The sequence below is a fragment of the Canis lupus genome, chromosome 16, assembly GCF_003254725.2.
Source record: "Canis lupus dingo isolate Sandy chromosome 16, ASM325472v2, whole genome shotgun sequence".
NCBI lineage: Eukaryota > Metazoa > Chordata > Mammalia > Carnivora > Canidae > Canis > Canis lupus.
The window spans coordinates 12,037,546-12,054,153 of NC_064258.1; the positions used below are offsets into that span (position 1 = coordinate 12,037,546).

The window sequence follows — 16,608 nt, forward strand, 5'->3', positions numbered from 1 at the left end:
ATGTCAGGGTTGTGAAAATGTGCTACAATTGATTGTAATGATGGTTGTTCAAATCTGAATATACTAAAAACCATCAAACTGTACAGTTTATGTGGGTAAATGGTATGGTATGTGAATTTCTAATTAAAGCTGCTCAAATAGTTTAGTCAATGGGATTGAAGGAAGAAAGGATTTGACTTTGGCCTAGAAAAAAATATTTCAGGGCAAATATATGGAAATGCTATCAAAGTAGGTATGCATGGATGTGGAGTACAGAATAAGGAAAAGATAAAACAAAATACAACTTTGACCACTAGGGCAGAAATGGATTTATAGGGATTGATGAAAAATGAGCAGGCATTAGTCCTCATGCTTTATTTAAACTTTCTTCTGAAGGTCTTTTTTTTTTTTTTTTTTTTTTAAGTTGGATGATAGAACAGAATCACCTTTCAGGGCTTAATGAAATTGAAGCAACCTTAAATTGCAATTCCTATCCCTATCCCTATAATATAGGCCTTAGACAATATGTTTTTATTTGGAGATAATTAATTTAAAACAGCAGTGTTCATGCTGGAAGAGGTAAATGGTATGAGGAGATTCGAGTTGGAAGTATGTGAAAATAGAAAGGGTATGGAGTTGGCAGATGTCTGCAAGCCAAGGACAGGGGAGGTGTAGATGAGACAGGGACTGGAAATGGGAGGGTTGGTGACCAGGAAGGATGGCCGATATTCAGGGGGAAAAAAATGACAAAATCCATAATATGCCATTAGGCACAAGTCCATAGGTAGGGAAACAAATGGAGTGGATTGGAAAATTGGGATCTGTCCATAGAAGACATAAGGCTGGTATGTAATCAGGGCTCATCCATCCTGGGTCAGAGAACAACTTTGTTCCTTTTTGGCCTGTAGTACCCCCTGGTGGTGCTGTTAAGATTCGTGGAGCTCTTTGATGTCGCTGTGATTTCCTATAATGGCTTCCACGCCTAACATGGAAGAAATTATTTCATGTCCGTGAAATGGACTAAACTAGATTTTAGGATCACTTGATAAATTAGTTATCATGTCTTATTTTAGGAGTTCCCTAGACACCAATCTCCACTAAGAGATTTCTCTTATAGTGTATATTGAAAAATAAGATCCAAGTATTCTGTCACAGCTCTAAGAATTAAGTATAAGTGACTTTCCCAAGATCAGAAGAAATCATGTGTTATTTCTAACATGTCATTTCTTAATGAGATTTTAGATTTTTAAAAATTGATTCTGGATGTATATGTTCACCAGAATAGGAATAGCAACATGAATCCTCTTAACTTGCATGTCTGACTTTCAGGAGCTCAAGTTTTACAGGGCTTTCTGTGGTACTTGATAAAGGCCCAACCTAAAAGAAAACATTCCTTTGAATTTGGATGCTGACTTTTTAAGACTCCAAAAAATTACTTTAGGGGGAACATACAGATTTTTATCTGATAGTAAGGACTACTTGTCAATTTATATGTGCTCATTGTGTTTAAAACATGTCCTAAAATTTACCATCTTTAATTGCCACATTATTCTTACTGTATAGTTACGTATGTACATACATATGACCATTAGTCATTTTCTGGTTAATACCTGTTGGCCCAGTGCAATTATTAATAGCCTCTCCTTTCATTTTCAAAAGTGCCCCACTTGAATGATAAATCATATGGTCACCTTATAAAGATGTTAGCCTTCACTAATAGTAAGAATGAATCCTTGAAATGGCTCTGATAAGATTCCACACTTCCTGTAAAAACAAAAGTTGCTAAATTCTTTGCATTGATTACAAAGTAAGAATGCTTGTGATTGTAGATTCATCTGATTCATAGGCATGCTTTCTAGGTATGTTTATATAAAACTCTCCCCTATAAACAGGATCTTTCAAGGAACTGGGGCAGTTTCCCTGTATTGTCCTTAAACCATTCAACAGACCTAAACCTGCTACTTCCTGCTGGGGAGGAGGGTGATAGCTGATAGAATCCAATGACAGCATATTGTCATATCACAAAAATACTTTATTATTTAAAGACTATAACTTGGGGTAGGAAGGATGATGACCCCATTAAATAACTGCTTATATTTTTGGTTTACCCCAAAATCTCAGTGCCTTATGATCCTTTTACTTGAAAGTATACTAGTGTTACACATCTACCCTATATCGTATATACCTCAGCAATGAAGAGTGTTGGTTCTTATGACATTATTTTGTTTCTCAACTATTTGGTGGTATGATGACTTTACCCTATAAGCAGTCAAGGTGCTTTTTCAAAGGTGCTGACACTTTTTCCATTTGTGAAAAAGAAGACAGGTGCTGTTGAAGGAAAATGAAACCCAGACAGACTTCAGATGACTTAGCCATGATCATGATAATTAGTTGGAGTCGTGAACTCCACCCAAACCCAGTTCGCTGAGTCTCCACACATGATTACTGCCTGGGCTTTTTTGTTTTAATTTTTTTTCTGAAAAGTAGCCCTTCCCTTGTTCTATTTTTTGTTTGGAATACTATGTTTTAAGAAGCTGAGTCAAGAGTATCCTTGGCAGGTAAACCATTAAAAGTTAATTTGATGGAACTGAGTCTCCACTTATTATTGCTGTTACCCTAACATTGTGGTTCGTGTATGGTGTTCCCTAGCACAGCTATACAAGGTGGCCCTATTTTGAGTGCATGCTGTGTGCTATGTGCAGTTCTAGGCATTTTACATATGTATCCTGTTTAACATAGGAACTAGGGCAAGGCTCTGAGCTGGCTGGAAAGCTGTTCTTCAATCCTGTGTTTTACTCTGCTTTTTAGTGTATCTAGGTCATAGTTTTTATTTCAGTTGACCAATCATTGATCACTAAGCTGTTTTACCTAAAGAAACTGCTTTAGATAAAAAGGAGCAGACTACTGACACACCCAACATCATGGGTGAATCTCAACTGCTTTATGCTAAGTGAAAGACACTGAATTCAAAAAGCTATATATTGTGCAATCCTCTTGAAGTCTCAGGCCCCAGTAGTTCAGAATATGACCATATTTGGACATAGGATTTTTTAAAGAGGTAATTAAAGTAAAATGGGGCCACTAGGGTGGCCCTAGTACAACATAATTGGTGTCCTCATAAGAGATCAGGACACAGACATGTGAAGGCACAGGGGGATGACAGCCATCTACAAACCAAGGAGAGAGGCCTCAGACCTTGATAGCTCTACAACCATAAGAAAATAAATTTCTATTATTTTTTAAAGCAACAAATTGTGCATTGTATGACTCCATTTATTTACCATTCACGAAAAAGCAATATTATCAAATCAGAAAACAGATCGGTGAAGAAAGGGCAGGCTGCAAAGGGGTACAAGGAAATTTGGGGGGTTCATAAAATTATTCTGTACACTCGAAAGGGTGAATTTTACTGTACGTATATTATACCTCAATTTAAAAAGTCTTGCTTTTATCCAGTGAAATGACCATTGCCCTAATGGGGACCATGCCTTTTGTTGCACAAAATAATAGGCCAATATTAGTTGACTGTCAAATAGTAGAATTAAAGGAAGGTTGCTACATATACACCTACCTTTGCCTTTGAAAACTAACCTGGAGGGCACTGGTATGCTTTCTGGGAGCAGTTGGTGCTGTGTTTACTCAGCGTTTAAACCATGGACCGCGTAGGGAATCACCAAAGCCTGTCTTCATAAATTAGCTATAAATTGCCACACCATGAAGCTTTGTACTTGGGGGTTGTGAGCTCTTCCAGTAAAGCTTTTTCTGCACCACTGTGATTTCTGCTCACTTGCCTCTGAATTCCCTAGTCATCATGGGGTCTTCTGACTTTTTTTCCTTCTCCCAACCAGCCAGTCTAGGAGTAGGTCAATGCAGGAGTAGGAACGGTGCAGGGAGGCAAGTGTTCTGAATTCAGAGCGAGGCAGCAGTCTTGTACAAGAAGTGCAAACCCAAGAACCACATGTCAGGGCCCAGGATACGCTTCTTTCCTGATCAGGACAGCCTCTCCCCTGCCAATTGCTAATTTAATATCTCTGCTTTTCAACTGTAGATAATTGGGGGGATTCCATTACTTTTAACTTGAAAGCAGCTCTTAATACTTTCAGAAGAAACAAGACTTCAGACAGACCCAGGAGATAATATATAGTAAGAAAATTCCTACCTAAGGGAGGGCTTCATCTATTCTTAGCAGCACAAATGGTTATCACTGCTGTGCTAATAAAACCAGGCAAAAGCAGGGCTAGACTCAGACACACTTCTCACAGAGCACCACCATATGAAAGCTCCTAACACAGGCTTAGTATCTAGAGCATCCTGTTCTGCAGCGTTCCAGACAGGCGTGTGTTTCTTTCTCTGTGGTTGGCATAGTCACTTCCTGTTTGTTTCCTGCTGGCCCACACTGAAGGAAAAGCCAGGCACTGAACTGAAGCCTTGGATGTAGTCTGCATCTTGCCAGCGGAAGTGGATTGTTTAGTCTGGGTTCAAGCACAGGACTAGGCAGTCTCTAGTTTGGAATCAGAGTGGCATGCAGGAGACTCACGAACAACAGGTTTGATCCCTGAAGAATTGTGTGCAGCTGCACACATGGCAAGGCAAAGAAGCCATGAGGCGAAATTAGAGAAGCAGGGAGGGCAGGTCAGCTGGGGCCAGCTGTTGGGGGTGGCACTGAGGAGTGTATCACCTTTGGCATTTTAGTGTGATATTTTCAGAAGCTGCAAATTCAGGCCTCTCCTGCAAAGTGAATGCTTGTCTGGTGGTATGGTTAACCTTTCTCTTATTAGAAGTATAATTGATCTATAAAAACCTTTATTTTTAAAAGTTATAGGCTATTTTACTATAAAATTCAATGTGGAGTGGATTCTTCTCTCTGCCTTATTCTAAATTAGAGGCTGTGATCCTATCATCGTATACCCCTTTATATATCATATACCCCAATTGTTTCCCAGCCTATCTTTAAGTTATAGTAATAGCATCCAAACCTTAAGGAATTCTAATTAAAAATAGGTATATCTTCTATGAAATTGAGTCTCTTGTGTCAATTCTTATTTTTGCAATAGAATACAGACCTCTCATCACAAATCGCCCATCAGTGGGGCTTGAATTGTGACTTCCTTGCTTGGGAAAGGTATAGGGGGTCATGAGTGGCACCTCAAGGTCAAATGAATTGACCAAAGTGGGTTCCCTCTTTTCCTAGTTTCCAAAAACATGTGCTATAGGTTCAGGGTTTGCTCTCATCCCCAGACAGCTCTGTCTCCCCAGACAGCTCTGTCTCCCCAGACATCTTTTCTCCTGTTTCCCAAGATTCAAAGATTTTGAGCAAACCCTTTGGAAGAAATCAAAGAAAATATATGGAAGACAAATTGGATTGCTTATTAGCACTAAATGTAAACAACCTCTTCTTCAAGGCTAAGAGGCTTCTGCACTCTCTTTTCTTGGAAGGTTATAAAGGAAACACAATCTTTCATCAAGGTTTCAACAGTATAAGACTAGATTTAATTGGAGAGCTCAAAGGGTTCAGATTTATTCATTTCAGCTACATGCTGAGGGCCCTATCAGTTCAGGCACTGTTCTTGATACAGGATATAGCCTCTAGAACTGGACATGCAAAATCTTTACTTTTGAGGAGCATATGTCTCCATTTTTATCTCTTCCTGAAATTTGACCAATAGTGTACCACTGGCAAAGTTTTCAGAGTGCTTTCATGTATAGGCTTCATGCATTAGTTTTTAGTTAATATTTTATTCATTATTGCTTGTATTTATATGTAAAAAGTAGATTCATATAATACATACAGTTGTAATAGTAGATCATATAGCTAAATGATTTCTGGATCGTGGCAGCCAACATATACTAAGGTCTTTACAGTTGAACAAAAATTTACTAAATTCTCACAGTGGCTAAGGAACTGTTCTAAGAGCATAGGTTGCAGGGCTGGATGAGAACATGGCCCTGTTTTCAAGGAGTTTGTAATCCTGGTGGGAGAGGCAAGCATTTGTGCAGCCACCTCTAATAGAAGGCCAAGTGTGTGTGCTGTATAGCATATATATGTAACAGTGATATTAATAACTGGCTGTGGTTCCTCTTCCTGCTATAATGACCTGGGGTGGTGGGGCTCACAGGTGCAGATTTAACTATCTGAAGTTAATCTCGTATGCAGAAAATGAAGTTGTTTGAATGTCTCCCCATATTATCATTGAGTTACCCCTTTGACTTACCATTAATTTTCCTTATTTCTTACTTGAAATGTCCCAGTCATTTAGATTGATTGCAGTTAACTTTTACATCCTCCTATGTGAAGATTCAAAAATTAAAGACAGAGGCACCTGGGTAGCTCAGTCAGCCTCAGCTCAGGTCTTGATCTCAGGGTCATGAATTCAAGCCTGTGTTGGACTCCATGCTGGCTGTGGAGACTACTTTAAAAAAAAAAAAAAAGGATTAAAGACAATGGTTGGGGGTTCAAGAAGAGGTTGCTGTGGATGGGGAGTGATAGAGAGGGGTTGTTGCTGGGTGAGGACTCTGATGATTCCCTTCAATACATTCTTGGATGCCGTATAAAAAAATCTAAGACAGTTATCAGACAGGAGATGTGCTGTTTGTCCACTCATTTTAACCTTCATATGATGTGCCAGTTAATGAATTTATAATACATTATTGCATAATGTAGTATTGATTCAATTGGCTTAATTCAGTGCAGATGCATTATTCTAGCCTTAGGACTTCTGCTTGCTTAACTTTCTCAGGATGAAGAATGGCTTATGCCAAAATTGAGTAATGAGTAATAGCTTTACTGTGTTTTTTCCTAATTTGCTATTTTTAAAATTTCAGTCTCTTAAGTCTCATTGACTGATTATTAACCAGTCTAAGTATTTTAAATATGTGTAAGTAATTAGTCTGCTGTGTGAATTAATTGAGTAGTCACTAAAATGGAATGTCAACTTTAATTTATTTATTGGAAGTGTTTCTATTTTTGTTGCACTCTCCTTCCTTTGTAGGTGAAATATTATAGTTCTCATGGCTTTTGTTTAGTTGGCTCTTTGATTTGGTCCCACACAAAAGTGAGTTATTATCTAAGCCACAGGCATGAGCTTGAGGGTGGTGATACTAAAGAGAGGACCTGTCAGGATCTGGATAGATCTGGGGCCATGGTCAAACAAGAGAGTCCCAAGTGTGCTCTAGCCTCTTGCCAAAGACCTAGAACTCTTATCTAAAGTCACAGATTACAACCCCTAAACTTGGCCCATCATGATCCCAGTGTCTTAGCTGTTTCAAAGACATCAGACAAATCTTTCATGTCCTTTACCAGTCCTGAAAACAGAACACTAGATGCTACTGCTTAGTTAGTACCCAGCCCCTCACAAGGGCACAGCATGGATGCAGACATTCTCCTCTCTCCCTATACAGTTGTGGAAGTAGCCACAGACAGATGACCAGAGTTGAAGTCCTGGCATTTGGAAATAAAAAAACCCGGGTCCAATTTTATTGCCCTAACAGTCCTGTGATTTGAGAAATTTTATTAACTTCTCTGGATCTGTATCATATTGTTTAATAGCTTCACTGAGATATAATTTACATAGTATACAGTTCACCCATATAAAGAATACAGTTAGGTGGCTTTTAGTATGTGTACATCCATCACCACAGTCCATTTTGGAACAATTTCATTGTTTTCTTTTTTTTTAATAATAAATTTATTTTTTATTGGTGTTCAATTTACCAACATACAGAATAACACCTAGTGCTCATCCCGTCAAGTGCCCCCCTCAGTGCCCGTCACCCATTCACCCCCACCCCCCGCCCTCCTCCCCTTCCACCACCCCTAGTTCGTTTCCCAGAGTTAGGAGTCTTTATGTTCTGTCTCCCTTTCTGATATTTCCCACACTTTTCTTCTCCCTTCCCTTATATTCCCTTTCACTATTTTTTATATTCCCCAAATGAATGAGAACATACAATTTTGTCCTTCTCCGATTGACTTACTTCACTCAGCATAATACCCTCCAGTTCCATCCACGTTGAAGCAAATGGTGGGTATTTGTCATTTCTAATAGCTGAGTAATATTCCATTGTATACATAGACCATATCTTCTTTATCCATTCATCTTTCTATGGACACCGAGGCTCCTTCCACAGTTTGGCTATTGTGGACATTGCTACTAGAAACATCGGGGTGCAGGTATCCCGGCGTTTCATTGCATCTGAATCTTTGGGGTAAATCCCCAACAGTGCAATTGCTGGGTCGTAGGGCAGGTCTATTTTTAACTCTTTGAGGAACCTCCACACAGTTTTCCAGAGTGGCTGCACCAGTTCACATTCCCACCAACAGTGTAAGAGGGTTCCCTTTTCTCCGCATCCTCTCCAACATTTGTGGTTTCCTACCTTGTTAATGTTCCTCATTCTCACTGGTGTGAGGTGGTATCTCATTGTGGTTTTGATTTGTATTTCCCTGATGGCAAGTGATGCAGAGCATTTTCTCATGTGCATGTTGGCCATGTCTATGTCTTCCTCTGTGAGATTTCTCTTCATGTCTTTTGCCCATTTCATGATTGGATTGTTGGTTTCTTTGGTGTTGAGTTTAAGAAGTTCTTTATAGATCTTGGAAACTAGCCCTTTATCTGATACATCATTTGCAAATATCTTCTCCCATTCTGTAGGTTGTCTTTGAGTTTTGTTGACTGTATCCTTTGCTGTGCAAAAGCTTCTTATCTTGATGAAGTCCCAATAGTTCATTTTTGCTTTTGTTTCTTTTGCCTTCGTTGATGTATCTTGCAAGAAGTTACTGTGGCTGAGTTAAAAAAGGGTGTTGCCTGTGTTCTCCTCTAGGATTTTTTTAATGTCTTTTTTTTAATAAAATAATTTTTATTGGTGTTCAATTTGCCAACATACAGAATAACACCCAGTGCTCATCCCGTCAAGTGTCCCCCTCAGTGCCCGTCACCCACTCACCCCACCCCCCGCCCTCCTCCCCTTCCACCACCCCTAGTTCGTTTCCCAGAGTTAGGAGTCTTTATGTTCTGTCTCCCTTTCTGATATTTCCCACACATTTCTTCTCCCTTCCCTTATATTCCCTTTCACTATTATTTATATTCCCCAAATGAATGAGAACATACACTGTCCTTCTCCAATTGACTTACTTCACTCAGCTCCTCTAGGATTTTGATGGAATCTTGTCTCACATTTAGATCTTTCATCCATTTTGAGTTTATCTTTGTGTATGGTGGAAGAGAGTGGTCTAGTTTCATTCTTCTGCATGTGGATGTCCAATTTTCCCAGAATCATTTATTGAAGAGACTTTCTTCTTCCAGTGGATAGTCTTTCCTCCTTTATCAAATATTAGTTGACCATAAAGTTCAGGGTCTACTTCTGGATTCTCTATTCTGTTCCATTGATCTATGTGTCTGTTTTTGTGCCAGTACCACACTGTCTTGATGACAAGACAGTGGTAATTGGTGGTAATTCTCCTTTGTCTGGTTTTGGAATTAAGGTGATGCTGGCCACATAGAATGAATTTGGAAGTACTCTATCTCTTTCTATCTTTCCAAACAGCTTTAGTAGAATAGGTATGGTTTCTTCTTTAAACGTTTGATAGAATTCCCCAGGGAAGCCATGTGGCCCTGGACTTTTGTGTCTTGGTAGGTTTTTGATGACTGTTTCAATTTCCTCCCTGGTTATTGGCCTGTTCAGGTTTTCTATTTCTTCCTGTTCCAGTTTTGGTAGTTTGTGGCTTTCCAGGAATGCGTCCATTTCTTCTAGATTGCCTAATTTATTGGCGTATAGCTGTTCATAATATGTTTTTAAAATCGTTTGTATTTCCTTGGTGTTGGTAGTGATCTCTCCTTTCTCATTCATCATTTTATTAATTTGAGTCTTCTCTCTCTTCTTTTTAATAAGGCTGGCTAATGGTTTATCTATCTTATTAATTCTTTCAAAGAACCAACTCCTGGTTTTGTTGATCTGTTCCACAGTTCTTCTGGTCTCGATTTCGTTGAGTTCTGCTCGAATCTTAATTAACTCTCTTCTTCTGCTGGGTGTAGGATCTATCTGCTGTTTTTTTTCTAGCTCCTTTATGTGTAAGGTTAGCTTTTGTATTTGAGTTCTTTCCAGTTTTTGAATGGATGTTTGTATTGCAGTGTATTTCCCCCTTAGGACTGCTTTTGCTGCATCCCAAAGACTTTGAACAGTTGTATCTTCATTCTCATTAGTTTCCATGAATCTTTTTAATTCTTCCTTAATTTCCTGGTTGACCCTTTCATCTTTTCGCAGGCTTTTCGCCTCCACATGTTTGAGGTCCTTCCAAACTTCTTGTTGTGATTTAGTTCTAATTTCAAGGCATTATGGTCTGAGAATATGCCCCTGGGGATGATCCCAATCTTTTGGTATCGGTTCAGACCCGATTTGTGATCCAGTATGTGGTCTATTCTGGAGAAAGTTCCATGTGCACTTGAGAAGAATGTGTATTCAGTTGAGTTTGGATGTAAGGTTCTGTAGATATATGTGAAATCCATCTGGTCCAGTGTATCATTTAAAGCGCTCGTTTCTTTGGAGATGTTGTGCTTAGAAGACCTATTGAGTATAGAAAGAGCTAGATTGAAGTCACCAAGTATAAGTGTATTATTATCTAAGTATTTCTTCACTTTGGTTATTAATTGATTTAAATATTTGGGAGCTCCCACATTCGGGGCATATATATTGAGGATTGTTAAGTCCTCTTGTTGGATAGATCCTTTAAGTATGAATGAGATAGTGTCCCTCTTCATCTCTCACTACAGTCTTCGGGGTAAATTTTAGTTTGTCTGATATGAGGATGGCTACCCCTGCTTTCTTTTGAGGACCATTTGAATGGTAAATGGTTCTCCAACCTTTTATTTTCAGGCTGTAGGTGTCCTTCTGTCTAAAATGAGTCTCTTGTAGACAGCAAATAGATGGGTCCTGCTTTTTTATCCAGTCTGAAACCCTGGGCCTTTGGATGGGGTCATTAAGCCCGTTCACGTTCAGAGTTAGTATTGAGAGATATGAGTTTAGTGGCATCATGATATCTATTCAGTCCTTGTTTTTGTGGATTGTTCCATTGAACTTCTTCTTAAAGGGGAATTTTAAGAGTCCCCCTTAAAATTTCTTGCAGAGCTGGTTTGGAGGTCACATATTCTTTCAGTTCCTGCCTGTCTTGGAAGCTCTTTATCTCTCCTTCCATTTTGAATGAGAGCCTTGCTGGATAAAGTATTCTTGGTTGCATGTTCTTTTCATTCAGGACCCTGAATATATCCTGCCAGCCCTTTCTGGCCTGCCAGGTCTCTGTGGAGAGGTCTGCTGTTACCCTAATACTCCTCCCCATAAAAGTCAGAGATTTCTTGTCTCTTGCTGCTTTAAGGATCTTCTCTTTATCTTTGGAATTTGCAAGCTTAACTATTAGATGTCGAGGTGTTGAACGGTTTTTATTGATTTTAGGGAGGGGTCTCTCTATTTCCTGGATCTGAATGCCTGTTTCCCTTCCCAGATTAGGAAAGTTTTCAGCTATGATTTGTTCAAATACATATTCTGGCCCTCTGGCCCTTTTGGCGCCCTCGGGAACCCCAATTAAACGTAGGTTTTTCTTCCTCAGGCTGTCGTTTATTTCCCTTAATCTATCCTCATGGTCTTTTAATTGTTTGTCTCTTTTTTCCTCAGTTTCCCTCTTTGCCATCAACTTGTCTTCTATGTCACTCACTCGTTCTTCCACCTCGTTAACCCTCGTCGTTAGGACTTCTAGTTTGGATTGCATCTCATTCAATTGATTTTTAATTTCTGCCTGATTGGATCTAAATTCTGCAGTCATGAAGTCTCCTGAGTCCTTTATGCTTTTTTCTAGAGCCACCAGTAGCTGTATAATAGTGCTTCTGAATTGGCTTTCTGACATTGAATTGTAATCCAGATTTTGTAACTCTGTGGGAGAGAGGACTGTTTCTGATTCTTTCTTTTGAGGTGAGGTTTTCCTTCTAGTCATTTTGCTCAGTGCAGAGTGGACAAAAACAAGTTGTATTGGGAAAAGGAGAAAAAGAGAGGAGAGAAAGAAGGAAAGAAAAGAGAAAAAGAAAAAAGAAAAATGGAAGAAAAAGAGAAGAAAAAGAGAAAGAAAAAGAAAGAAAGAAAGGGAAAAAAAGGACGGGGGAAGCAAACAGAAAAACAAAAACAAAAAACAAACAAAAAACGGGGGAGTATCTTCTGATTCTGTATACTTTAAGTCCCTTGACTTCCCCTGGAACTTGTCCTTCTAGCTGGTCTTCTGGGGGAGGGGCCTGTTGTGCTGATTTTCAGGTGTTAGCACTTGGGGGAGCTGCTCTGCCCCTGCCTGGTGCAGGGCTCAGTGGGGGTTGTTTACCCGGTGAAGCCCCAGGAGGAACAACCGCAGGGGGGGGGGGGCGCAGATCTGGAGCCCTGGAGTCAGCCCCCTCAGGAACTCCAGAGCTCTCCGTCTGCAGGGCCTGGAGGCTCCAGGGCGGGGCCGCTGATCTGCTCAGCTGGGGCAGGAGCGTCCTTGCTGTCCTGGGCCCTCCCGGCCTCTGCCTGTCCCGGGGGAGGCCGGATCCTGGGCTGTGTCCCGGCGCCCTGGGCTCCCGGGCCTGAGCTGTTGGATTCGCGCTCCCGCCCTGCAGCCCCCTCCGCGGAGCCGCCCCCGAGCCCCTCCGAGCTGTTCCCGCCCCGCAGCCCCCTCCGCGGAGCCACCGCCCGAGCCCCTCCGAGCTGCTCCGGGTCCCCCCGTGCGCGCTGCAGCCCTTAGGGAGCTCGGCGCACTCTCCCGGGGCGCAGGTGTCTGTTAGTGTCCCCGGGAGCCCGAGGGCATCCCCGCCCTCCTGGGTCCTGCTCCAACTCCCTGCGGGCCCCTTTCCGCCCGGGGAGGTTGGTGCAGCTCCTACTCCTCCGGGACGGGGCTCTCCTGTCCTGGGGACACCCGCCCCGGCCTCAGCCCGGCTCCTCGCGGGGCCCCTCCCCCTTGGAGGCCTTTTGTTTCTTTCTTTTTCCCCGTCTTCCTACCTTGATAGAAGCGCGAACTCTTCTCACTGTAGCGTTCCAGCTGGTCTCTCTTTAAATCTCAGGCCGATTTCGTAGATTTTCAGGATGATTTGAAGGTTATCTAGGTAATTTAGTGGGGACAGGTGACTTGGAGACCCTACTCTTCCACCATCTTGCACCTCCTCTCTTTTCATTGTTTTCAAAAGTAACCCTATACCTAGCTATCACTTCCCATTTTCCCCATTTGGTCTTGTCCTAGGCAACACTAGTCTATTTGTCTCACTCTAGATTTTCCTATATAAATGAAATCATACAACATACCGTCCATAGTGACTGGCTTATATTAGCATAATATTTTCAAAGTTCATCAATGTGTAGCATGTATCAGCACACAATTCTTTTTTATTGCCAAATAATATTTTACTCTGTGGCTATACCACAGCTACCACAGTTAATTTATCCCTTCATCATTTGAGGGACATTTCCATTTTTTGGCTGCTATGACAAATGCTACTAGAAGGTTCATGTACAGGATTTAGATGGGAAACTGAAGGAATAACAGGTTGCCCTGAAGGGTATCTACTGTTCTAAAATTTGATGTGATGGGAATCTCTAAGAGACAGAGATTTTTTTTTTTAATTTCTGGGAAGTTTTTTTCCTTCCAGGAACTATAGCTAGAATCCCTTCCAGTATCTGGAATGGTTTCAGACATGCAGCAAATATGGGACTCAATAAATGTGCAGCGGGGCACCTGGGTGGCTCAGTCACCTAAGCATCCGACTCCCAATTTCAACTTGGGTCATGATCTCAGGGTTCGGGGATCAAGCCCCACATCAGGCTCTGCGCTCAGTACAGTCTGCCTGAGATCCTCTCCCTCTATCCCTCATTCTGTTCACTCTTTCTAAAATAAATAAATAAATAAAAACCTTAAAACAAAACAAAACTGAACAGAACTTCCTCCTGCATCACCTTTAATGTCTTGTCCATTCCTTTCCTGATCTACAGGTATCTCCGATGAAGACATTATCAACATCACTCTTCCCACTGGAGTCCCCATTCTCCTGGAACTGGATGAGAACCTGCATGCTGTTGGGCCTCACCAGTTCCTGGGCGACCAAGAGGCCATCCAAGCTGCTATTAAGAAAATAGATGATCAAGGAAAAGTGAAAAAACGAGTGGAAAAATGAAGGCTTTCCATTTGCTAGCTAGGAATAGCAGTAAAAGAAGTGGCATGCAGTGTTTTATGGGTGCTGATCTCTCTTCTCTCTTTATTTTCCCCTGATTTTTCCAAAATGGGGCTATGGGGTAGAGTTTCTATAGGTAACTAGGTAATTTATGTTGCCCAGATAAAGGCTTTAGGATGCCTGAGACTTTAAGTCTTATGAATGAAGTCTCCTGCTAGTCCTGTTTGAATTAGTTATTCATGGGGGCTAATTAGTAACCAGTAGGGCTTAATCAATGTCCTAAGTTTCTAAGACAGGAGAGTAACAAGTAGAAGTGAAGTTTAAGGTATTCATCATTCAATAAATCATTATTGACTCACTATTGACAGGCACTACTTATTCCAATAAGTAGTTCACTTTTATATTACTGAGACTTTCTGCAATGATAGTAAGGTATGTTAGATAATAAACTCTACTTAAGTATTTATTACTAATTAGCCTTCTCCTCTAGGAAAAGGGATGCTTTGCTAGTTAAAACCAGAGGCCCATTAAATGGGATAAATCATAGGTGGGTTTCTCCACGAAAGCCAACAACAAACAATAAGGCCCTTTGCCTTGTCTCTAGTCCAGAGACATCCTTTCTTTGACGTTCGGTAGGATTCCCCTTTGGCTGCTAGAATTAGCAACATGGAGACAACTCTAGCTGTTTATATTCTCCTTTTGTTCTGTTGTATTAAACTTCAAGCTTTAGGTACTTAAAATTGGTTTAAAAATAAAGGTCTGTGACCGAAAACAAATCCCCAAAGTGATAAACATTAGGTAAAAGCCTCTGAACTAGTCTTTGGTTCAAAATCTTCCTGTAACACTCAAAGAGTTACATGGATATTCTCTACAAATTGAACATCAAGGTTTGGGGAAAGGTAAGATATAGTGCATGTAATTTTATTCACATGAGCAGGGAAAATATGGTACATTGGGGCTTGTCATAAACATGTATTGTTCATCAGCCAAGAGCAAGTGTATATAACATAGAGCAGCATGGGTAGGCCATGGACAACATGATTACTTATCAATCTCAATAACACTATTTTCTAGATTATATTTTTAAATCTCATGGTCATGTAAGTCATCATTTCTTTAAACTCTTACCTTATTTCAAGGCAAGTGACATGTATTTCAGTGATAAAGTCATGGGGGAAAAATTCATCAGTTTTTCATGGTTTTCCATTGGTGGATTAATCTATTTATATCCATTTTATAGTAAATGGCAATAGAAGAAAACTAATTCTGAAACCCTTGCTACTGCTTGGTCTCCATTTGGTCCTTACTTTGGACTCTTTTTGCACACTGGCCAATGGAGATGGCTGGGAAGAAGAGCTGAAGCTGGAGTGCTCACAGCTGGCCACATCTGTGATGCATAAGGACATGGAATGTGGATGCTTTACATTTTGACCAACACATGGTGTCTACCATAACCCTTCATTTTAGTCCAATTGCTTAACCAAGTAATATTCTTTAGAATTCAGAGATCAGATCTTCCTATAATTCCAAGCCTATGACTAGGCTATACCTCAGACTGTTCTTTAACAGTTTCACCTCTGGAATTGAACTCTGATTTTTCTAACCCAATTGGTGACCATATCTTAATGCAACTCAAGAGCTTAGATTGGAGTCTTCCCTTGTCCTACATCAAGATGTTCACTCCCAAAGTACTCCCCGCAGAATGATGTGCTTCTACACACAAAGCTATACTCACAACCAGTCATTTTGGAATCTTGCAATTTTCCTAAGATAGGGTTAAATTTTTTGCTGATACTTTCTGATATAATTTGGCTTATTGTTTTTGAGATCTTGGCTGAAATAAATGAGATGCTTATGAAAACCTCATGTAAAATTATTTTTTTAAGATTCTATTTTATGGAACCTCTACATCCAGCATGGGGCTCAAACTCAGAACCCCAAGATCAAGAGGCACATACTCTACTGACTGAGCCAGCCAGGTGCCTCAGTTTTTTTTAAAGACATGTAAGATTATTTTTAACAATTCCAATACTTCAACTTTAGACCACCTAATGTACCTGTTTTCTTCACATGGCTTACAAGATAGCCAGAATTTTTGATGTAGGAATCTTGAAGGCTACTAACTGGAGCCAACTAGACATGTCTCCTCTGCCCAGGCTGACATGATTGTCCCAGTGTGGAACCAGTGTGCTAAGATGAGGGCCATAGCAAGATGCTCCTAGAGTTTCAATTTTTAAATATCTCAGATGAATACTGTATCCCAGGACACTGAGAATTTACTTTTCCAAAAGAACGGACATTCTGCTTCAGAGAATGAAGGTTTTCTCATCATCTAATACTAATTTGAACACGGACAAGAAAGCATCCTTGGACAAGGATATGTTATGTCATGTATTTTTCTTTGATAAGATGTGCAAGAAAGATTTCTGAATGAGATCTGCTTATTTCCACAGTAATGGTGGTGGTT

The 16,608-nt window shown here is 40.4% G+C and overlaps 1 protein-coding gene across 1 annotated transcript in view; it reads left to right on the forward strand.

Moving 5' to 3' along the window:
- The window catches only part of BPGM (bisphosphoglycerate mutase), a 32,583-nt gene extending 16,581 nt beyond the window's left edge, over positions 1-16,002 (forward strand). The window contains exon 3 of the mRNA XM_025464186.3: positions 13,963-16,002. Within this exon, the coding sequence (XP_025319971.1) occupies positions 13,963-14,144 (182 nt within the window). The 3' untranslated portion in view covers positions 14,145-16,002. The remainder of the gene's footprint in view (positions 1-13,962) is intronic.
- Positions 16,003-16,608: the final 606 nt, after the last annotated feature.